This window comes from Marmota monax, unplaced genomic scaffold, assembly GCF_021218885.2.
Source record: "Marmota monax isolate L192 unplaced genomic scaffold, Marmota_monax_Labrador192_F-V1.1 WCK01_AAM20220418_F8-fsc00076, whole genome shotgun sequence".
Lineage (NCBI taxonomy): Eukaryota > Metazoa > Chordata > Mammalia > Rodentia > Sciuridae > Marmota > Marmota monax.
Genome location: NW_026692843.1, coordinates 8842547 through 8863685, shown reverse-complemented (window position 1 = coordinate 8863685; position 21139 = coordinate 8842547). Strand labels below are relative to the sequence as shown.

At 58.3% G+C, this 21139-nt stretch overlaps 2 protein-coding genes across 6 annotated transcripts; both read left to right on the top strand.

Moving 5' to 3' along the window:
- The first annotated feature begins 1166 nt into the window (after positions 1-1166).
- Positions 1167-14329, top strand: Adam8 (ADAM metallopeptidase domain 8). Of its 5 annotated transcripts, XR_006852543.2 has the most exons (25): positions 1167-2376; positions 3202-3305; positions 4396-4472; positions 4583-4661; positions 4735-4811; positions 5150-5339; positions 5575-5637; positions 5714-5782; positions 6083-6249; positions 6394-6475; positions 6750-6898; positions 6976-7153; positions 7404-7493; positions 7582-7771; positions 7855-7936; positions 8153-8318; positions 8670-8747; positions 9084-9168; positions 9654-9768; positions 10373-10541; positions 11002-11064; positions 11300-11350; positions 11748-11817; positions 13286-13363; positions 14152-14196. XR_006852543.2 is itself a non-coding variant. In XM_046448850.2 (24 exons), the coding sequence occupies exons 1-24, from the start codon at positions 2331-2333 to the stop codon at positions 14197-14199; spliced, it is 2424 nt and encodes an 807-aa protein (XP_046304806.1). In that variant the 5' UTR covers positions 2148-2330; the 3' UTR covers positions 14200-14329. The 5 variants fall into 5 exon arrangements, 4 of the variants coding, with proteins under 4 accessions (XP_046304805.1, XP_046304807.1, XP_046304806.1 ...); XM_046448850.2 differs by lacking the exon at positions 11748-11817 and having other exon boundaries at positions 2148-2376; positions 9726-9768; positions 14152-14329; XM_046448848.2 differs by lacking the exon at positions 11748-11817 and having other exon boundaries at positions 2152-2376; positions 14152-14329.
- Positions 14330-14732: 403 nt separating this feature from the next.
- On the top strand, positions 14733-20077 carry LOC124095612 (sperm flagellar protein 1-like). Its single transcript, XM_046448823.2, has 7 exons — positions 14733-14912; positions 15246-15357; positions 16415-16583; positions 16977-17019; positions 17428-17515; positions 17602-17701; positions 19713-20077. The coding sequence occupies exons 1-7, from the start codon at positions 14777-14779 to the stop codon at positions 19830-19832; spliced, it is 768 nt and encodes a 255-aa protein (XP_046304779.1). The 5' UTR covers positions 14733-14776; the 3' UTR covers positions 19833-20077.
- Positions 20078-21139: the final 1062 nt, after the last annotated feature.

The window sequence follows — 21139 nt, the reverse complement described above, 5'->3', positions numbered from 1 at the left end:
TAGGGCTGGGGAAGTGGCTCAGTGGTTGAGTGCCCTTGAGTTCAATCCCTGCTATCCAAAAAAAAAACCATGGTGTAGGGGATGAGAGGTGCCTGGGGACTAGGGCTGCAGGTCCTCAGCACTGCTTGCTTCAGACACTAGGGTGCAGCAGTGGACCTTGCTGTGAAGCCACGCCTCTGGTGCCCAGGCAGCTGCCTCCTCCCTGAGGTGCACCTCCTGAGGAGTGGTGCTGAGACCCTTCTCCTGTCCCCTGAGGGCTGGGTTCCCTCTGTTCATCAGATGCTGGCCTTGCTCACTAAATGACTGACGTTCTGCAGTGGGCAGCCCAGCTGTGGCACTGCTTGGCCAGGGTAGCGTGCTCTGGTCATGCCCAGGTCAAGCTCCCCTTCTGCTGAATTTCATGTATATCATTTTAAAAATCCAGTTCTACACATCTGCCTGGTGGGCAGTGAGGAAGGGCCCAGGAGGAGTGGTAACCAGAGGCCTGTTTCTGGAGGCTTGGAGCCTCACAAAGGAGGTTTCCTGAGACAGGTTCCAGGGTAGCAGCTGTGGTGGCTGCCTTGCAGAGGGGCATCTGCAGAGCCAGGGCTGCTTGGCTTCAGCCATCAACTGCTGCTTCCCATCTGCAGCATATGGAGGCACAACTAAGAACACAACGTCCACATGCCACCCCTTTGCCACAGAGAAGTGCCAGGCGTGAGCAGAGGGACTTGTTGGCCTGTGTCCTGGCCCTTCCTGCTATTCCTCCAGGGTTTGCAGGGGGAGGGGGAAGCTCAGGGCTGTGGACCCTGGGCTCCCAGATCCTCCTGCTAGATCGGGTTGAACTGGAATTGGGTCTGTCCTGTGGGATGAGGTTCTGTGGGTGTTGTTGGGCTGCCCTAGTTGGCCCCGATTGTTGAGTGTTCATTACTCTTGTCATCTGCAGTGCTGCTTGGTTAGCTGAGGCTGCCCTGGCAGTGGTGTCTTGTCTCTGCTCTAATGTGACTGCAGATTCGACACCTTGAACTTTTGGTGTCACGTGACTTGCCGTCAAGGAACATGGGGAAGAAGTGAAACTGGGTGTGGGTTTTTTTTTTTTTTTTTTTAATGTGGAACACAGTACCTCATGCCTGCTAGGCACGCATTCTAGCATTGAGCCCCATTCCCAGCTTTGGGATGGGCGTGCATAAGTCATTTGTGAGCTCAGGCGGAAGCCAGCCTTACCCAGCAGTCCCTCCCCTGCTCACAGTGGCCTGTGGACTCCTCTAGCACTGGCATCTGGGACTGATGCAGACAGCAGATGGCTTCCATCTGTGCTACCACTGCCTAGCTTCTGACTCTGCCATCATGCTGGGGCAAGGAGGTGACAGGTTCCCTCCTGCCCCAGCTCAGACCCTTCAGCTCTGTCCCCAGGAAAACATCCAAGGCGCCAACTTCTTGCCGCTGCCCCTTTAAACTTAGCCTGAAATCTGTCACCTTTCCGTCTCCAGCTCCATGTCTCCCTGTCTGGCCCCTGATCCTCCGCTGCATCACAAGGGAGGCTGAGCTGCTGGGCTCTGCTGAGGACCCTTGGGTTGCCCCTGGCTGGAGTCAGTCTGGGAAGGCTGTGAGGTTGGCCTGCACCGGCACCCCAAAGCCTGGCCGAAAGTGGGGGATGTTGCTACAAAGGAGGACCCACATGGATCAGGCTCTGATTCTGGGGCCACTCCTGCCCTACAGGGCAGGAAGGGCAGAAACCAGGGCTGCACGGGGAGCTTGGTCCAAAAGGACCCCATAGCTGGGAATGGACCCCAGCCTAGGCAGCCTCCACACCTACATGATCTGTGCTGGGACCCGCAGCTGTCTGGCTCCTCCCCAGTGAGGTCTCAGGGGCCTGGAGTAGGGCATAGGGCTGGTCCTGTTTACCCTGCATGGGGTTGCTTTTCCCCTGGAAGTCAGAGGATTCACACACACAAGTCACTCACTGCCCCTCAGTTGCCTCCTTGTAGCTGGACCCCACACACAGCTCAGGCAGGCCTGGGAGAGGCGGGGCCTGGTTCTCCCTAGGTACACGTGCGTTACTAGGAGTTGTAGGGAGTGGCAAGGTTCTATTCACACCCATGCCCTTGTTAATTTAGTCGACAGTTATGGGGGGACCAGCAAGAAATGAAGGGGTACCAGGAAGCCACCGGGAAGTGGACTCAGACTAGCCCTGCTGCCCTGGAGGCCCTCCCCAGGTGCATGTGCCCCGCCCCTCTGCCACGCGATTGGCCAGGCTGGTCCCCAGGCGGGTGCATAGGCTGGAGCCCGCAGAGCTCTCAGTTTAGTTCTGCAAAGACCCTCCAGACCACAAGGAGACCCGGGACAGCACCATGGGCGGCCTCTGGCTCTGGCTGCTCTGTGCACTGTGGCCCCAGGGTGAGTGGGAAGAGGATGGTTCCCAGGAGTCCTCTCAGGACGTGGGGCAGGGTGGCCTCCTGATCGATGGCCAGGGCTCCAACTGGGTCACTTGGCCGTCCTCAGGCTGGTTCCTGGGGGAATGGGTTACATGGGTGGTCACTCAGAGAGGCCAGGGTACAGCAGAGGCCAGAGGGAGGAACTTTGAGAAGTGAACGGTAAGAGAAGCTGGCGCCGGGGGCGTTTCCCTGTCAGGATCGTTGAGACCACAGGGGTGAGGGTTGCAGGGCGGCTCCAGCTGCCGGAGGAGCCAGGTTCCTGGGTTCCACTGTGGGGCTGCGGGGTGGCTGCCCTGGGAGCTCCCTGATGAGGTATGGTTTCAGTCTGGGACTCCTAGAGGGCTGCTTCTGTTACCTCTCCTGGAGGTTTGTGGGGTGTTCAGGGACAGAAGTCTGAGGTAGGTGGTCTCTGTTACCAGAGAGGGCTGGGTCCTGGGTCTGCAGCTGGATATCAAGGAGCTTCCAGGACATCAGGAAGCAAGCAGCCTGGGGTGGGGGTGGCTGCTGTTGGCTGCTATGTGCCGTTAGATGGGATCCTGAGAATGTAGGAGACAAAGAGACTTGTCCCAGGCTGGGCTTCCAGGGTCTCTGGCACACATGGTGTGCCACTCAATCTGCCTCCCCACCACTCCTCGGTCCAGAGGTCTTTAGGCACAAAGCCCTCACCTGGGCTGTGGGGTAAGACCTTCTAGTCACTGGTCCCTGGGCCATTTGGTGATAGCCTCAGGGAGGTGCAGGCTTACTTAGGCAGGAGGCCTTTATGTCTGCTAACCACTCTTACCCATAGCGATTGCACTCAGCCCATCCTTGCCCCCCGTGGAGCAGTATGAGGTGGTGTGGCCCAAACGTCTGCCTGGACCCCGCACCCGCCGAGCTCTGCCCTCCCACAGGGTGAGTCTGATGTCCCCACTAGGCAGCCCCTCAGAGCTTTTCCTGTGGGGTGCTGTGTGGGTATCTGGGTACTGCAATGCACAGCCCCAGGGCTCACAGGCAGACCCTGAGGCTGGCCTCTGCTTCCGGCTTGACCTGGGTCCCTCCCTCCTGTGCTCACCTTCTTCCTTCCTCCTGCCCCACCCTGTGGCAGAGCCTGGGGCCTGCAGGTGGGCATCAGGCTTATTGCCTCACCTCCAGGAGCCCTGCCAGACTGGGGGGAGGGTCCTCTGGCCCCAGGAAAAGGGCAGGGGCGCTCGTGCTGGTCCACACCACACCCCAGTTTTACTTGGCAGGGGCTGATCAGCCAAATTCCTCTCCAGAAGAGAAGTGGGATGATGGCTCACCACAGGGTTTTGTGTGTGTCTGACACACCTTCCGGGGCTCTGGGCTGGGCCGGGATTTCCCAGGGCTGGGAACTGAGAAGGGCTCCTGGCCTTCCAGGAGGATTCCTGAAGCCCAGTGGGTGTGCGGACCCACCTATGGACTCTGGGTATCCGTGAGGTTTGTGCTTGGGTGTGTGTGGATGTGTTTCTAGTGAGGGGCCTGTCCTACCCTGATCTTGCCTCTGTGCCCCAGGAACCTGCCATGGACCCATAGACCTGTCTGCTGCCCTGGGCTCCCACCTGCCCAGAGGCAGATGTGCATTGTCCAGAGGGCCACAGGCTTAGTATGTTAAGTGTGGGGCTGGGGTGTGTAGGGAGCAAGGTCACAGGGTGCTGGGAGGAGGCTGGCTGGGGTGGCACTGGAGGGGCCTATGCACCCTACCCCTTCCCCCACTTTCTCTGCTGTCCTGGCAGTAAGGGCTGCCCAGCAGGACACCCATCCCGCTGCTTCCTCCAGGGAAAGGTGGCATTGTCCTTACCATCTGGGGGCTGGTGGAGAAACAGGCCAGGAGGCATGAAGAGCCTTATGTCTTTTTTGGCTCCACCTTCCCCTCCACCTTCTGGTCTGTCTGAGCCTGAAGGGCCCAAGAGTCACCTGGGGGCTCTTGGGCTGCCTGGAGTGCAGGCCCAAGGCTGCAGGCTACTCAACCCTGACCCCCATTCAGGGCCTGTACCCTGAGAGTGTGAGCTATGTCCTTGGGGCCGGAGGACACACCTTCACCCTGCACCTGCGGATAAACAGGTAAGCAGGGGGCTGGCCCTCAGGTTGGTGCCCTGGCCAGCAGCAGTGCAGGCTTCAGCACCTGCATCCCCCATGCTGGAGCTCAGGGAACTCCTGCGGTTCTTTTCCAGGGACCTGCTGGGCGTGGGCTACACAGAGACTTATTCAGCTGCCAATGGCTCTGAGGTGACAGAGCAGTGGCATGGGCAGGTAGGCATGGGGCTGCCTTCCTGGGGCCAGCAGGCCATGGGAGCCAGACCTGTGACCTCTCACACTTCTACAGGACCACTGCCTCTACCAGGGTCACGTGGAGGGTCACCAGAGCTCTGCTGCTAGCCTCAGTACGTGTGATGGCCTCAGGTGTGTACTCAGACCCTGGCAGGATGTTCCACTCTACAGACGGGTAAACTAAGGCCAAGAAAGAAGGGGCTTGGGATTAGACTTAGAGAAACGCTTCCTTCTTGCACGTGTTTGAAACGTGCAAAGGCACTTGTTGGACTTCTGTGAGGAGTTTCCAGCCCTGCCCAGCCTGTGGGGTAGGCCCACCCAGCTTGCTCTCCTGCTTACTGGGCCCAGGTGTCACCCATGGGGAGTTTGTGTTACTGGTTGGGGTGCAGATCAGAGCCCCTGGTCTTCCCAGATGGGCAGGTGGGGATGGGCTGGAGATGCCCACTTTTTCACTTGGCTCCCCTTCTCAGGGGCTTCTTCCGGGTGGGCTCTGCCATCCATGTGATCGAGCCTCTAGATGGAGGTGGTGAGGAGGGGCAGCATGCAGTGTACCAGGCCAGGCACCTGCAGCAGAAGGCTGGGACTTGTGGGGTCAGCGATGCCAGCCTGGACAACCTTCTGGGGCCTCGGGTCTCAGCAGCCTTCAGGCCTCAGCCCCGGGTAAGCAACATCTTGCCCCACCTGGCTGGTCCTGCCCTGGTCCCTTTGCTTGGGCCTGGGTATTTCTGTCTGCAGCCCCAGAGCCATCCCCAAGCCCTGGAAGGTGGGTCTGGCTCAGACCCATAGCTGTGGAGCGGACTCTTTTCTGCTTGGAGCTGCCTGATGGTCCTCCCAACACTGGGCAGTGGTGGTCTCTGGGGCAGACTGTGCTGGAAAGATTGATGATTCTCCCCAGAACTGGCCCCTGTCCCGAGATACCCGCTATGTGGAGCTGTATGTGGTCACAGACAGCAAGGAGGTGAGGGCATGGGGTCAAGTGGGCTGGGCAGGTTGGGACATGGTGTTGGCCCAGCCTGAGGGTCCTGTGTCCCCAGTTCCAGCAGCTGGGGAGCAGAGAGGCCGTGCGCAGGCGTGTGCTGGAGGTGGTGAACCATGTGGACAAGGTGGGCTGCGGTCTTTGTAGGGCCCTGTGAGGGTTTCCAGCTCCTGCAGGGTTTTCAGGACCCCTCAGCCACACAGGTCCATGGGGACCCAGGTAGCTGGGGGAAGCGGGAGTGGCCACAGTGCGTGGGGCAGGAAAGACAACCAAGAGAAGATCTAACTCAGGGCTCTGTGTGTTGAGCTTGGGACCTGGCCTGCATCTGTGCCCTGTCCCCCAGAAGCAGATGGGGGGCACCCCCTGCCTCCTACCTTACTGACCTTCCACCAACCAGGCCTGACCCAAGGATTTCTGTCTTCTGCAGTTTTATCAGGAGCTCAATTTCCGTGTGGTATTGGTGGGCCTGGAGATCTGGAGCAGGGACAAGGTCCCCATCAGCCCCCATGCCAACATCACCCTGGAGAACTTCCTTTCCTGGCGGGCACAGGACCTGATGGGGAGACACCCCCATGACAATGTGCAGCTCATCACGTGAGAGGGCCTGCACCCTAACCCACCATGGCAGGGCCCTGGCTAGCCCAGGCCTCTAGGGCAAACTCTCCAGGCAGAGCCATGAGGCCTGGGGAGGGGCTAGGGGAGCCACTTTCAGGCCATCAATGTCACGTGTGTTTCTAGGGGGGTCGACTTTACCGGGACCACTGTGGGACTGGCTCAGGTGTCTGCCCTGTGCTCTCGGGCCTCCGGGGCTGTGAATCAGGTAAAGGGAGCCCCTGTCCAGGTTTACTGGAACTGGCCTGTGGGTTGGCAGCCAGCCCAGAGGCTGAGCTGGATACATGGAGGCAGTCACGCAGGTCCCTGGAGCACACCTGAGAGGCCACCTCCCTGGGGACGGGTTCAACACCTGTTTTTATGTTTTAAGGGGTGGTTAGCAGGAAGCGGCACCAAGCCCCAGGTGCTGAAGGTGAGGGAGCACCTCACCTTCTGGGTGGATGGGTAAGGTGCTGCCCCAGTGAGTTCAGCCCTCTGCACAGGACCACAGCCAGAACCCTATCGGCGTGGCATCCACCATGGCCCACGAACTGGGCCACAACCTGGGCATGAACCATGACGAGAATGTCCAGGGATGCTACTGCCCCGTGCCGCGGGAGGGTGGTGGCTGCATCATGGCGGCCAGCATTGGGTAAGCCTTGTGGGACACAGTGGGTGGGAAGGGGCAGTGTGACAATGGCCCCTGACAGCCATACCCCCTGCTCGCAGCTCCAAGTTCCCCAGGACGTTCAGCAGGTGCAGCAGGACTGACCTAGAGATGTTCCTGGAGAAACCCCAGACGGGCTGCCTGGCCAATGCCCCTGACCCTGACCGGCTGGTGGGAGGCCCTGTGTGTGGGAACATGTTTGTGGAGCGTGGGGAGCAGTGTGACTGTGGCACTCCCCAGGTATGTCCTGCCCCAACCCCACCCTCTGCTCCTCAGCATCAGGGATGTGGCCTCTGTCCTTGTGCTGAGATGACCACCCAAGCCAGGTGCCCTGTGCACCACAACACACATGGCTTTTGGGTGTCCCAAACAATCTGTAAGGGAGTCCAAAGGAGAGTGGTCACTGGTTGCCCCTGGTGGTTGGTGGGGTCCATCCACCCTGAAGTTGGCTCTTGCCCAGGGTGCAGCTGCTCATGCCCCTGTCTCCCAGGACTGTCAGAACCGCTGCTGCAATGCCACAACATGCCAGCTGGCTGAGGGGGCCAAGTGTGCCCATGGCACCTGCTGCCACGAGTGCAGGGTGAGCCCAGGGCAGCGGGTAGGAGGGCAGCCACACCAATAGCAGCAACTCCTGGGCCTGTTTCACATTGAACCTCTCTACGGGCCAGGTGAAGCCAGCTGGTGAGCCATGCCGCCCCCAGAGGGACCAGTGTGACCTGGAGGAGTTCTGCGATGGCCGGAGTCCAGCGTGCCCAGAGGATGTCTTCCAGGAGAACGGCACACCCTGTCCTGGGGGCTACTGCTTTAATGGGCACTGCCCCACACTAGCCCAGCGGTGCCAGGAACTGTGGGGTCCAGGTAAGGCCTGTGAGCACAGGATACAGGCCAGCCTCCGGGGGTGGCTGTGGTCCTTGGTCAGGCTAATCTGCTCTAGCTCCTAGGTGCACAGGTTGCTGCAGACACCTGCTTCTCCTTCAGCATCTCTCCAGGCTGCAGAGGCAGGATCACCCCCAGCATGGGCAGGTGAGCTGGACTGCAGAGGCCCAGGATACAGGATGTCCCCAGAGAGGAGTCTAGCTTTGTAGGGCAGGTGGCCCTCCAGGGGTTCACCCTGCCTTCCAGGATCCCAGCTTGACCTCAGCATCATGGTAGAAGGGAGGAAGGAGGGTAGGGAGGGAAGGAGGGTTTTGCCTATCTCCTGGAGTGCAGGGCCGACCATGCCCTGCCCTCTCTCTACAGGGCCGACAGATGTGGGGTCCTATACTGTGCAGGGGGCCGGCAGCCCCCAGAGCGCAGCTCCTGTACACTCAGTTCCTACTCGGGCAATTGCCAAGCTCTGCACGTGGACAGCGAGGCCTCTGCCTATGAGCCTGTGCCCCAGGGCACCAGGTGTGATAAGGGGAAGGTGAGCTGAGTAGCCCAAATGCCCCATGCAGGCATGTGGGCCGCCCGGACACGAGTCCCACACTGGCCCCTCTGCAGATGGGTTTTCACACTCAGAGGTCTGTTGGTAGAGTGTATGTGGGGGGTTCTCTGTACACTTTCAGGTGAGACTGAGGTGGGTGAGGGAGGCGGAGACACCTGTTCCCAGTTCATATTCTGGAACCCATAGCATTGCCGAGAACCCAGGACTCCAGAGGTTCTGGGCCTCCAGAGGCCTCCAGGGGTGGTCAGCTGACCTAGCCCTTTGGTTTTGAGAATAGGGCCAGGGCAGGGGTCCAGACAAGCTGCTTAGGAGGCCCCCTCTGCCTTCCAGATTTGCTGGGAAGGGCGCTGCCAAGACCTCCAGGTCTACAGATCCAAGAACTGCTCCGCCCAGTGCCACAACCATGGGGTGCGTGTGGCCTCAAGGGACAGCTGCCCCCTGCCTGGTGCCCCAGAAGCTGCTGCCATTGCCTGCATCTGACAGAGCCACTGGTGGTGGCAGCATTGGATGTAGGAATGGGGTCTCAGCCTTGCCCAGTGTGTCCATTAATGGGAGATCTCAGCAGGCCCCTTCTTGGGGCTGAGGCTGGAAGGGGTGACCTGGAATCAGGCCTGTGGTCATGCCCCCCTACAAACCCAGGGTTGTGACCTGGGCAGGGGTGCATGCAAGGCTCAGGGCCCTTATGCTGCAGGAACAGCCTGCTGCACTATGGGCTACATTCCCTAAGGCCCTTTGTCCCTGCAGGTGTGCAACCACAAGAGGGAGTGTCACTGCCACGTGGGCTGGGCACCGCCCCACTGTGCGGAGCTACTGACAGACATGCAGGCAGGTAGGGCCTTCTGGGCCAGGTCTGAATTCAAGGCTGCACCTGGTCCTTGCGAGGTGATATTTAGGGGATGGTTTTGCAATCAACAGCCAGTCCTATGGCAGCCAGAAGGGAGCCTATGTCCCACCTCCTAGATGATTGAAGGTAGTGTCCAGCTCAGAGTAAAATATGCCATCCTCTGCCCAGGGCTCCGGCCCCTCTTCAGCCTGGCTGGGAACCTAGGGTCAGTCAGCCCCACAGTGTCTTCTTCCCCAGTGGCCACTGAGCATGTAGCTGTCCACAGCACCCTGACTTCAAGGGCCTGGCTAGGCTGCACCCATAGCACTGTGGACTCAGAACCTGCCCCCCACCTGCCATGCCTACTGACCCTTTGCTGGGAGCTGGGAGCCCTGGAGCCCAGGGCATGGCCATGGCCGGCTGGGGAGGCTGAGGGCCCTCCCACCCAGGCTTGAAGCTGTCCAGGCTGCTATGAGGCCTGTGTTCCCCAGCACCTGGGAGTCTCCTGGTCAGCGTGCTGGTGCCCCTAGTGCTCCTGATGGCCATGCTGGCCACCCTGGCAGGCGTCATCGTACACCGCAAGGTCTGGAGCCGTGTGCCCAGGAGGTGAGAACTCGCTGGTTGCGACAGATCTGTGTGTGGAACATATACTTCCGGGCCTAGAGCTATTGGGAAAGGGCCTCCACTACTGTTTGAGGAAGAAGCCACTTCTCACACAGGTTGGGGGTGCTGTGGATTGGGCTCCCGGGTGGCTGTAGCAGGGCTTGAGCCCAGGAGGTGGCTGGGACCCACCCACCTCAGGACCCTGCTGGGGCCCTTCCTTTCGGTGGCTCAGACAAGGGTGGTCTGGGCTAGAGGTGGGGTATGGTAAGTCCAGAGATGGGGCCCCCACCCCCAAACCAGGACCATGAGCACCCCTTTAGGATCCTGCTGTGCCCTGGGCCAGTACCTTGACTCCAAGCCAGCTGCAGCAGGATAGATTTGCCTGGGACCTCTGAGCACCTCTCCAGTGTGACTGGGCCCCAGGGATTGCCCTTTCAGGGACATGCACTTGGTCTCCTTGTGTCTTATGGCTATGACTATGTGCATTGCAGCCTGCATGGGGTCTGCCAGAGCAGAGGGACCCCAGAAAAACTAGGCTGGGGGGCACAGCCAGGAGACCTGAGCCCTGGTGGGGACACTGACTGCTATTTCCTCTCTTCCTCTCCAGGAGTGTAGCACCCAAGACCACCATGGGGCTCTCCAACCCCCTGTTCCAGGAGGCAGGCAGCAGTGGGCCAACCAAGGGCAGGGCTCCAGGGCCCCCAAAGCTGGTGTCTACCACGCACCCCAGCCAGCCCGTCAGAGCCACTGTGGCCCCAAAGAGGCTGCCCCCTGCAGTAAGCACCATCCCCTGAGAGGCACCTGGACCCCTAGGACTCTCTCTGTCCCAGTGTATGACCCACTGGGGACATCATGTTAATTAACTCATATGTCCCTGTGTTGGCCTAGGGCCAAGAGACGCTGCTGTGGTCACCTGTGGTGCAGGGTCCTAGGGTCTGGGAGTTCAGGGTGACCTTTTGGAGATCTGTATTTGGAGTTTGACCTTGAACTTGTGGCTCTGGGGGTTCTCAGCCTTCATTCTGAGAAGATGACACCCCTGCTGCCTCCAGCTCTGGAATGTGGCCACATGGCTGAGGGATAGGGATGGCCTTGTGTCCAGGCTCAGGACCTGCTGGTTCAGGAGCTGGGGCAGATTTGTCACGTACGGAGAGGCTTTGCTTGGAGGGGCTTGATGGGTACTAGGTGGGCACTCAGCCTTGCCCTCTGGGACCAGGCTCACATTCCTGTCCCCTGCAGCCTCCAGTCATGTCCAGTCCACCCTTCCCAGTCCCTATCTACCCACAGAAGGCACCAGACCAGGTGAGTGGCCTTGATTGGGATGACCAGGTGTTCTGAAAGTATCTGAGCTGTCCCAGGAAGCAGGGGGCCTCGTGGCTGAATGGGGGCACTGAGGCACAGGGAAGGCAGGTGAGCCTGGCCTAAGATGACATTAAAATGATTCAGTGAAGACATGGGGGCCAGGGGGGCACAGATCAGTCCTCTAGACTTGAGATAGGACTGGTATGTGGGGTCCTGACTCCTATCTCCCCATCAGCTCAGACCTGCTCCACCCACCAAGCCCCTCCCAAAGCTGAAGCCCAAGCAGGTAAGAAGCCTCCGCCTGTGGGGCCCTCGCCAGCCCTCATGATACTTCCCTTGGGATATGGCTTTGGGGTTTTGAAAAGGTCTCTCACAGTGTGACTCACTGGAGCCTTGCAAGTTGAGGTTAATTCCTGGACTCCCCTTTGCCCCTGCAGTGTCACAGGCCTTCCCCTAGCATGGGCTGCCTGCCCCAATGGGTACCCCTGAAGTCCCTCTCCCACCCCCATGTCGCTCCCATTCCTAGAACCTGTGGGAACAGGTAGGCCCTTGAGCACTACCTCAGCCTCAGCCCTGGATGTCACTCTGTGACCATGGACCGTTCCCCTCCCGCTGGGCAAACTCAAGCTGCAGGACTGACCCAGCTTTCTCTCCTGGTGTCTGGCATGGCCCCATCTGTACAGGTTGGCTGTCCACCAAGTGTTGCTGGATGCCCTCCCAGGCAGGCCTCTGTCTACCTCTAGGTGGTCAAAGGTGGGGATCATGGTGGGCAGCTGAGGGCTGGGAAGAACCACAAAGTGGCAGGGTCCTAGGAAGTCTCCCCAAAGGTGGCTTGTGTGGGGCCTGAAGGTAAACACCCTTCCCTGCCTTAGGGAATTATTTAATTTTAATTGCCAACAAATTTTAGATTTATAGAAAATTGCAGAGATGGCAGAGTCCTCGTGTTCCCTCCATAGCCCTCCGGGTTAGCATGGACACAACCTGAGCTGCTCCTGCCTTCATGAGCAGGCAGTGCTTGGCCCACATGGTGCTCCTGGGGCCCAAGTGGCTCTTGGTCCTCACCTTGCACTTTGCAAATGTTGGCTCAGTTTTGTCCCTTGATTTGGGTTTGTCTACTCATCGTGAGTTGTCAGAGATGATGGGTTTGGGGCAGGAATAGTGAGGGAAGTGTCCTTTCTAGGATGTTGCCCAACATTATCCTGGGCCTGGTCCCTCATATCCTGTCACAGGGATGTGACACATGGCTTGGTTGTGTCTGCAGTTTCTCCCTCTGAGCTATGTGGTTAATGAACATAGAAGAGAGGCCATTGAGGATTCATGATTCTCTCTTCAAACTGGCCCACAAGTTACTTATCACCCATAAGTAACTTGACCCCCAACAACTGTTACCATGGTGTTTGCTTACTAGTGATTTGCTCTTTCCTTTTTAACTTTTTGTTTTGAACTAATTTTAGATTTACATATTGCAAAAATAGTCCCAGGAGCCAGGCTCTGAGGCACAAGCCTATAATCCCAGCACTCAGGAGGCTGAAGCAAGAGAATCTCGAGGCCGAGGCCAGCCTGGGCAACTTAGTGACAGCCTGTCTCAAAATAAAATAAAAAGGTCTGGGAGTGTAGCTCAGTGACAGAGTGACCCTGGGTTCAATTCCCAGTACTGGGGGGAAAAAAAGACCTAGAAAGGGTCTTAATGGGAAGAACAGGGACAGAAATGGGCAGAGATATTTCTAGTCAAGGACAAGGAAAAGCCAGGCAAGAAGGAAGGCCCGGGTGGTCTCCGGTCACACTGTGCCTGGTCTGAGGAAGGGAAATGCTCCACAGTGCAGTGCCTTCCCATGTTGCTGAGACCTACAGTGCTCACCCCAAGGTACCCTTTTCACAGTCCCCCTGCCCTGGGAAAGGATACATGCTTTAGTAGTTAATTATTGGTTTTTGAGCTTCCAAAGACCCACATTCTGGCAATTATAGAACCTTTCAGGGATCATGAGAGGGTGCAGGTGATGCTGCAGTGGCCTGGGTAGTTTGCCAGGACAGGGAGCTCCTCTGCACTGGGGCTTTAGCTGTCAGGTGGCGCGGCCATAGAGGGCATTTCCACAAAGAGCTTAGCAGACAGAAGCCTGCAGCCCAGCAGGAGCAGAGCAGAGGGCCATGGGGGAGTTAAGTATGGGCCAAGGCCTGGCCCACTTAAGTGGCCTCTTCATCAGCTGTTTCTGCTCCCTCCCAGCCTGTCAAGCCAACCTCTGCACCCCCATTGCCACCTGTCAAGCCCAGTGCTGGAGAGACCACACCTGGAATGACTCAGGTGAGCCTCCCCTGCACACAGTTTGGAGTCTACCTGTGCCAGATGTAGAGAGCTGCCCCACTCCTGACTGGCACTGCCCTGCAGTGTATATGTGTGGCATGGGGAGGGGATTGATTTCTTTAAATTATTGTCTGACAAACTTTGGGGATTATCTGGGAGAAAAAAAGAAAAATTCATTAACTTTGTTTTAATAATCTGTCAGAGTCTGTCAGAGGACTTTTCAGTGACTGTCACTTCAACTGGCTGTCAATTTTGCCTTCTATCCCTATTAGAATAAGCAAATCTACCCTCCATATAAAGTATTAGCCATTAATACTGTGGCTACCACAGCTGTTGTCATTGTATGGACAGCACAGACTTACTGTTGGGTGAACTAAGAATATACATTTTAAGAAATATGAAAGGTGGGGCTGGGGTTGTAGCTAAGTGGAGGAGTGCTTGCCTAGCATGTGTGAGGCACTGGGTTCGATTCTCAGCACCACATAAAAATAAACAAATAAAATAAAGCTATTGTGTCCACCTACAACTACAAAAAAGAAAGAAAGATGAAAAGAGCCTGGTGCAGTGGCGCACACCTGTAGTTCCAGGGGCTAGGGAGGCTGAAGCAGGAGGATTGCAAGTTCAAAGCCGGCTTCAGCAACTTAGTGAGACTCTGTCTCAAAAAATAAAGAAAGGGCTAGGGATGTTGCTAAGTGGTTAGGGGTGGGGGATGAACTGTGAAAGGGAATATCCTCTTGTGCCCTTCGTAGCACATGATTTTTAACAGCAACCTATCTTTCTCCTGTAAGGGGGTCAAAGGCCCCAAAGTCCCGCTGAAGCCCCGCATCCGAAGGTGACAAGGGCGCCGGCCCAGTGTCCCGCCACTGCACAAGTCTGGGGAGGCACTTCGGAACCAAGCGCTGGCATCCCGGGCTCACTACCTGGGCCTCCACGGACCTGGCTGGACGCTCGGCTCCACTCAGGACTCTGGCCTGCTCGGCCTTGCTGCCAGGGGCCAGTGCTCGCCGGCTGGGCCCGCACAGCGGCGTGTGCAGGCGCTGGGGCGGGTGCACTCGGGCGGCCACTAGCGAGGGCGGCTAGGCGTTTCCCGGCGCTAGACTTCCTAACAATAAAGAGCTGTGTTTCCCCAGCAAACTGTCGCGCAAGTTCTGTGGGGCGGGAGGTCCTCAGTACACAGTCAACCTTCCTTTGGCCCGGGATTTAATCACAAGCCCTCGGTGGTCCGAAGAACTCCTCCCGGGCCCACCGAGCAGCCAGGGCCCGTCAGACCGGACCCGCCCCTTCCGTCGCCCCGCCCCGCCCCAGCCACCCTTAGACCCGCCCCTTCCGCTTCGTCTCCCGACAACAGCTCCACGCCAGTCTGCGCCCCGCCCCTTCTGGTCCGTCTCCCGGCAACAGCCCAAGCCTTCTGCCATGCCGGGCTCCAACAGGCGGTCTCCTGCGGCGCTAGGGCCGCTGCCGGACGCCCTCCGTGGCCTCTGTGCCTGGCTTGACCAGCTCCCGCTCAGCCGCCCCAAGCGCCACCTGACCCGGGACTTCAGCGACGGCGGTGCGGGCGGAGCCGCGGAGGCAGGGCGCGGTGGTAGACGAAGGTTCCCGAGGGGTGGGGACGCCTCTGCGTCCAGCTCGATGTTCCCTGGGGAAGGTGGGGTGGGGTGGGGCGGGGGCACAACGCAGGCCTCCATCTCTCCCTGGGTAAGCACTGGCTGAGCAACCCCAGTTCTCTTTGCACATGGTCCCTCCCAGATCCAAGTTCAGAAGCCCCAACCAAGTCTCCAGGACAAGCTGGTGCCTTTCCTGCATGCATCTCAGGAGGCCTTAGGAACAGTAGCAGCCAGGCCTGAGTTGGACATGCAGGCTTACCCTTCCTCCATCCCCTCAGTGCTGGTGGCCGAGATCGTGAAGCATTTTCACCCGCGCCTGGTAGACCTGCACAGCTACATCCCTGCCTGCAACACTGACCAGAAGCTAAGCAACTGGAGCCTTCTCAATAGGCAAGGGCTCCACAGGGTTTCCAAGGCTGGCCTGGGGAGCCAGCTCTTTTGGACCGAAAGGTGGTAGCCAACACACCAGAACCATTGATCCCATCCTGTGTGCACTGAGGGAGAAGGGGAAGGCTGGCAACAAGTTTCCAGCTGTGGGTGCCAGACCCTTTTCAGTGCCAGTTCTGTCCACAGATCCTCACCCTCAACCTAGGGCTCCAGGGCTCTCCCTGCCAGGACAGCCTGTCGGTGTGGGTCTGCTTCCCAAATCACTCATTAAGCCAAGGGAACCAGGCTGTGCTCCAGAGCTGCAGACTGGCATTGGACAGGTCCCTGCCTTCATGGAGCAGGGAGTCTCATGGTCAGCAGATGGATAACAAAATGTAATCAAAGTTTTGGGTGTGGTAAATGATGTGAAGACCAACGGCCAGGGTGGGGCAGACATGTTGCAGGTCGGGGAACCAGGGAAGGCTCTGAGGAGTAACAGTGTGTAGAGTGATGGGGGAGACGTGTGGATGTGCAGGAGGGAGTGGGGAGTCCTAAGGGTTGGCCCAGAGGTCTTGGAGGCCACATGAGGACCAAGCCTCCAGTTGAGGCAAGTTAGAGGCACTGCAGGGCTCAGGCCTGGGCACATTCTGATGGTGCATGCATGTCGAAGGGCTGGAGTGGAAAGGATCCTAGGGAAGATGAGGGCATTGCCCTGACCCAGAGGGGAAAGGGTGCCTGCCATTGGTTAGCCCTCTTATGTGAGAGGAACTCAGATTCCAGGTGTTTGGGAGGTAGGTCAGCAGGACTTCTCAGAGCAGAGAGCAGCATCAGTCAGGAAGATGGGTACTTGTGCACAGTCCTTGAAAAGCCTGGCCTGACAACCTGGCACATGAAGTGTTCTGTGGCCCCCTGATGGCGTATGGGCCACCCATCAACCGAGTGACCACTGGGCCTCTGGGGGTGCAGGCAAAAAGGGGCCTCACTCAGCCTCTCCCCTCCCAGGAAATCAGGCACTGTACTGTGGCTCAGTACCTGGCCCCTGGGGGGCATTGCTCTGAGGGTGCACCTTGCTGCTTTGCAGGAAAGTCTTTCGCAAGCTGTGCTTCTGTGTCTCTGAGGAGGACATCCGTAAGGTGGTAGCCAATGTACCTGGGGCAATCGAGCCCATCCTGTGTGCACTGAGGGAGAAAGTGGAAGCCAACCCTGCTCAGGCAGGCTCACCTGGCACAGCTCTTCATGTCTGCAAATTGGTACAGCCCAGGAACAGGCTGCATCTGTTCCCATTTGCATACAGTTAGATAATCTTCTATAAGAGATAAAGCCCACAAATAAATGGTGACAAAGCCCCCACTCCCTGTGGCCCTATGGTCCAACTGAGGCAAGCCTCACATGAGGCTGTTGTCCCCATCAGCTCCCTTCCCTGAGTGCTGCTATCCCTCACTCCCTGCCCAGCCTGACCCACCTGCCTCAGGGTGGTGAAAACACCCTGTCCCTTGGGACAACCCTACCCATACCAGCTCAGTTTCCCTGCCCCTTCCTGTCCAACAGTTTGCTCCCTAACCCCCACCCCAGAGTGGTGACTGGGAACACAGGCAAGCACATTCATCTTCTACATTTCACTTCCCAACCTGTAAAATCTGCAGGATCCAGGATTCTCCAGCATGGATGCTGTCCATTCACAGGCAGGTAGGATTCAAATCCCTGTTGCAGGCAAGTTTGACCTACCAGAGGCCCTCTTGTCCTCCTGTGAGGGGCATTACCACATTCCCAGACTGCCCTGTGGCACTTGCAGGCTCACACACCTGAAAAAAGAGGGCCCAACAGGCCCCTGAAAATAGTTTTACTTGCAGACACCTAAGCTGGGGCCCTGGCTCCATCAGCACCTGGAGAGCAGTCCCCTAAGGGGAGTCCACAGACCATTCATTGTGTCTCCAAATGGAACACACTTCAAAGTCACCCAAGGCTGTGCAAGCCCAGCATGATGGCATCTGAATCTGCCTAACCCGTGGTCTGAACACCCCTCCCACCCACACATACAGGTGCACACCCTTAGAGGCAGGGGACCTGAGCTCATGGTGTTTGTCTGTGACACAGGCCTGCTAAGCCCCTCAGCTCCCACCAGTATGAAGACCCTTCAGAAGCAGAGGGCCTTGGAGAAGAAGGGCAGCTGTGCTTGTGAATGGTAGGCCCTGTCTCTCAAGCCCTCTTCCAGGCCTTCCTCTCCCCTTACTTCACCAACTGGATTAAAGTGTGGTATCTGCCTTTCAGTCAGGACCCAGCTGAAGGGGCCTGGGAGCACCTGGCCAAGGTTCAGCAGTTGCTGGAGGACAAGGAGCAGGCAGTGGACATTCTGCAAGAGACAGTCCAGGTATGGCCCAGCTGGGCACTCCTTCCCAGACGTCCTGAGCTGCAGGATGGGGAATCAGAGGGACCTGCTGCCTTCACTGTTAGCAGCTTCAGTCCAATCCCCAGCTGAGTTCTTGCCACGCTGGCTCTGTCCCAGAGCAGGGTTTAGTAGTGGGTGGAGCAGACAGAACCTTGGCAGGAAGAGTCCACATTTAGTTTGATTATTTAGAAAACAGTGTATGGAATATTCCAGTCATACCCAGAAGCAGAGAAAAGAGTGTAAGTCCTTCCCACCACCAGGTATCTACTGCCAGCCTTACCACCTTATCAGTCATGAGCCCATGTGCTGGGGCCACAGGCCAGGCCCCAACAGAAGTGCTGGGCCCAGGTCAGGGAGCAGAAGATGCTCCCTTTCTGGGAAGTGAAGGGGGTGGGGTGCTGATTAGAGTCTCCTGCTTGCTCCATTCCAGCCTGGGTGGGACCTCTTCCTTCTCCCCATCTCCCAGGGGGCCAGGGTCTGGCAAGCATCTTCAGCCTGGCGCTCTGTGAGCACACAGGTAGGTGTTGCTCACCTGTTTATATTGTGCTTAGCTGGCTCTGTGGTGCTCACCTGACTCTTCAGGAACACACCTGCCCCTCTGCTGTCTCACAGGGGCCTCCAGGGTTCCTGTGCTCAGAAGGGCTCCTGCTACTCTTACCTCTCCCCAACCTTGGCAGCACCGGTGGCAGCCCAGGACCCATGACAGTGTAGGGGTGGGGCAGGCCTGCTGGATGGGCCTCACTGTTGCAAGGCATCAGAAATCGCAACAGCATCTCAGTTCCTGAGACCCAAATCTTGATGAGTAGTCTTCTTGAGAAAACAGGAAAGTGATATCATTGTGTGGCTTTGGATGTGCTGAACGCCCTCTTGTCATCAGAGGGCCAGCAGAGAGGAAGCTGTGGGGAGGAATGAAGGGCAGCTCGCAACCCTTGCTGTCCCCACTCTGGCTCTGGCTTGTGGGCTGACCCCGTGAATCATCAGTACTTCATTTTAGAGAACCCAGAGAGCAAACAGCTCAACCTGCCATCTAAGGGTTGACACATCGAGGGCCATTTGCATGTTACAAAGTGAGATACAAACCTTGGAGTCAGAGAGACCCCAGGAGTCATTGTGGGGCAGTTTATGTGGTGGTGGGTGGCAGCTGGAGTGTCGCCCTGGTCACTCTGCCCCTTGCAGCTTGCCACTGAGCAGGGGGCACTGGCAGGGTGGCCAGGGCGTGGGCCGTGTGGAGCAGCCACACCACCTGCAGGCTCAAGGAAGGTCCGTGTCTTGTTTTGAGTGACAGGAGGCCACCCTTGCCCACCTCCCCACCTCATGCAGCCTTTTCACGCTCCTGACCTTCACCTGGACACATGGTTTGGAGCAGACCAGCCTTTTCTGATCCAGATTTCCCCATTTCTCACCTGGGGCACATGACAAGGCCCATGCTGCTAGATGGGGAAGGTTTGGGATATGGTCATTCTTGAAGCAGGTGTGGAGGGCCACAGGCACCCCAGCCTGAGCCTTGCTGTGGCCACCATGTCTGAGGCAGATGTCTCCAGAGGGCCTTTCTGCACCTTCATTCAATTAATTCAAGGTTTTCTTGGGTTTCCAGCTTTTAGAAGTAAACACCAAATAAACCATCTAAGTGCTGTGTGTTCATTCGGTTAACTGTTAACTCAGCAAAGATGCCCCGAGCACCTGCCAGGCCCTGGGCCCTACCCCTGCCCACGCCCTTCCACCTGGAGCCGGGGGCAGGCTGGGGGGCAGGGGAGCTCCAGGAGTAAGCATAGGGAGGGGAAGAGGAAAGTCATCCCTTCCCAGAACCCCCACCCCAGGTTCCTCAGACTCATTTCCCATGGGGCCCACGTCCTTTCCTTCCCGGTGTCCCCACGAGAGGTCCTTTGCTCCTGCCTCTGCTGTGTGGCACTCCTCCCCAGAGGCAGAAAGCACACATGTGGCCTGGCTGTTTGGATGCACCTGATGTCCCTCAGACCTGCCTGGCTTCTTGAAGATTTTGCAGATGAAGGTGATAAAGCTGGAGCACCTGGTGCAGCTGAAGGACCTGCGGATCGCAGAGCTGACGCGACTGGGGACCGAGGAGTGCCGTGTGCCCCCGGGAGCCCCATCCTGAGCCAGCCAGACCCTGACCTTGAGGATGCAGAGCCTTGCTCCCACCAGTGGTTCTTCTGCGCGTCCCTGCACTGTCCAGCAGGCTCCGGGAGGGACGTCTGTATAAGGCACAGGTTTAGAAGCTAGAGTGGGGGTTGGGTTCCTGCTGGGGGTCACCTGGGGCCATACTGCCCCACAGATGGGTTTGGGACACAGCCAGTGGGATTCCCTCCAGCCCCACGTTTCATCACTGCATCTGTGAACACACGAGGTTGTGCTGTGTGCTCTGTCTGGGCCTTGGGGTTGTTGCCCAGGGGGTGGCAATCATGGAGTGAGCCACACCAGAGTCTGAGAGATTCCACAGACAGGGCCCCAGGAAGTCACCTCCATCTGTGCTGGACTGTCCTGTGGAGGGAGGGCATGAGGGCCCATGAGAGGCCCTGAGAAAGTGAGCTGCCCACCTCACCTCCTCTGCCTAGGGAGGCTTTGGGAGCCAGGGTGGGCTGTGGAACCTGGGCCCACTGGCCTCTGCAGGCTTCATTGATCCTTGACCTGCTGCCTCCTCACTTCTGGGGTAGCTTGTATCTCAGGTCAGGGACACTGTGTGACCGAGGTGCACCTGACCCTGGTCAGCTAGAGGCGCAGGGCTGCGACTGGCTGGCCTCTGGGTCTGCCCCCTCGCTGGAGCATTCACAGTGCAGGCAGGGCTGGGCTGACTGGAGCCCCACTGCCTCATCACACCTGCCCTCCCTCAGGGCCAGTTCCCTGTCCTCCTGGGAGAAGTGCCGACTCGGGTCAGGGTTTCAGAACCCATTTCCTCCCTGAGTCAGAGGCACATCCTGCTGCCCCTGCCCACCTGACCCTGAGTCACTTTACAGCCAGGAAGGCAGCTTCCTGATGACTGGCTCTGTCACCATCATCCTCGTCAGCAGCCTGGTGCCCAGAGCACTGCGTCTAGGAGAGCATCCCCAGCCCAGGTGGCCAGGGAGGGGGATAAGGAGGGGGACAGCTGTAGGTGGCTCAGCTGTAGGTGGCCCCACGGATTCCTGACGTCAGGAGTAGGGAAGTCTTTTCCTAAATCCCCAAGAGATGGGAGCTCCCAGGTCCCAGTGGCATAGCTGCATTGCACCTGGGGGCAGGGCAGGAAGTACGTGGACCGGGGCCAGGCATCCAAGTCAGCACAGGCCCTGCAGCTTCAGACCCCCTCCAGCTGGCCTGGCTGCTACTCTAGGCTGAGCCTGGGAATTCCAGGGGCCCCAGCACCTTCTCACTCCTTCCCTGGCCCCTCCAGGGCCCCTCGCTGCCCCCTGGGGCAGTGACAGTACAGGG

Coding starts and splice junctions, on each gene's coding strand:
- LOC124095612 (XM_046448823.2), top strand. CDS start 14,777: ATGCCGGGCTCCAACAGGCGGTCTCCTGCGGCGCTAGGGCCGCTGCCG. Junction 15,358..16,414: donor AACTGGAGCCTTCTCAATAG/GCAAGGGCTCCA, acceptor GCTGCTTTGCAG/GAAAGTCTTTCGCAAGCTGT. Junction 17,020..17,427: donor TGCTGTCCATTCACAGGCAG/GTAGGATTCAAA, acceptor TCTGTGACACAG/GCCTGCTAAGCCCCTCAGCT.
- Adam8 (XM_046448848.2), top strand. CDS start 2,331: ATGGGCGGCCTCTGGCTCTGGCTGCTCTGTGCACTGTGGCCCCAGG. Junction 7,494..7,581: donor CCTGCTGCCACGAGTGCAGG/GTGAGCCCAGGG, acceptor TCTACGGGCCAG/GTGAAGCCAGCTGGTGAGCC. Junction 10,542..11,001: donor CAAAGAGGCTGCCCCCTGCA/GTAAGCACCATC, acceptor TGTCCCCTGCAG/CCTCCAGTCATGTCCAGTCC.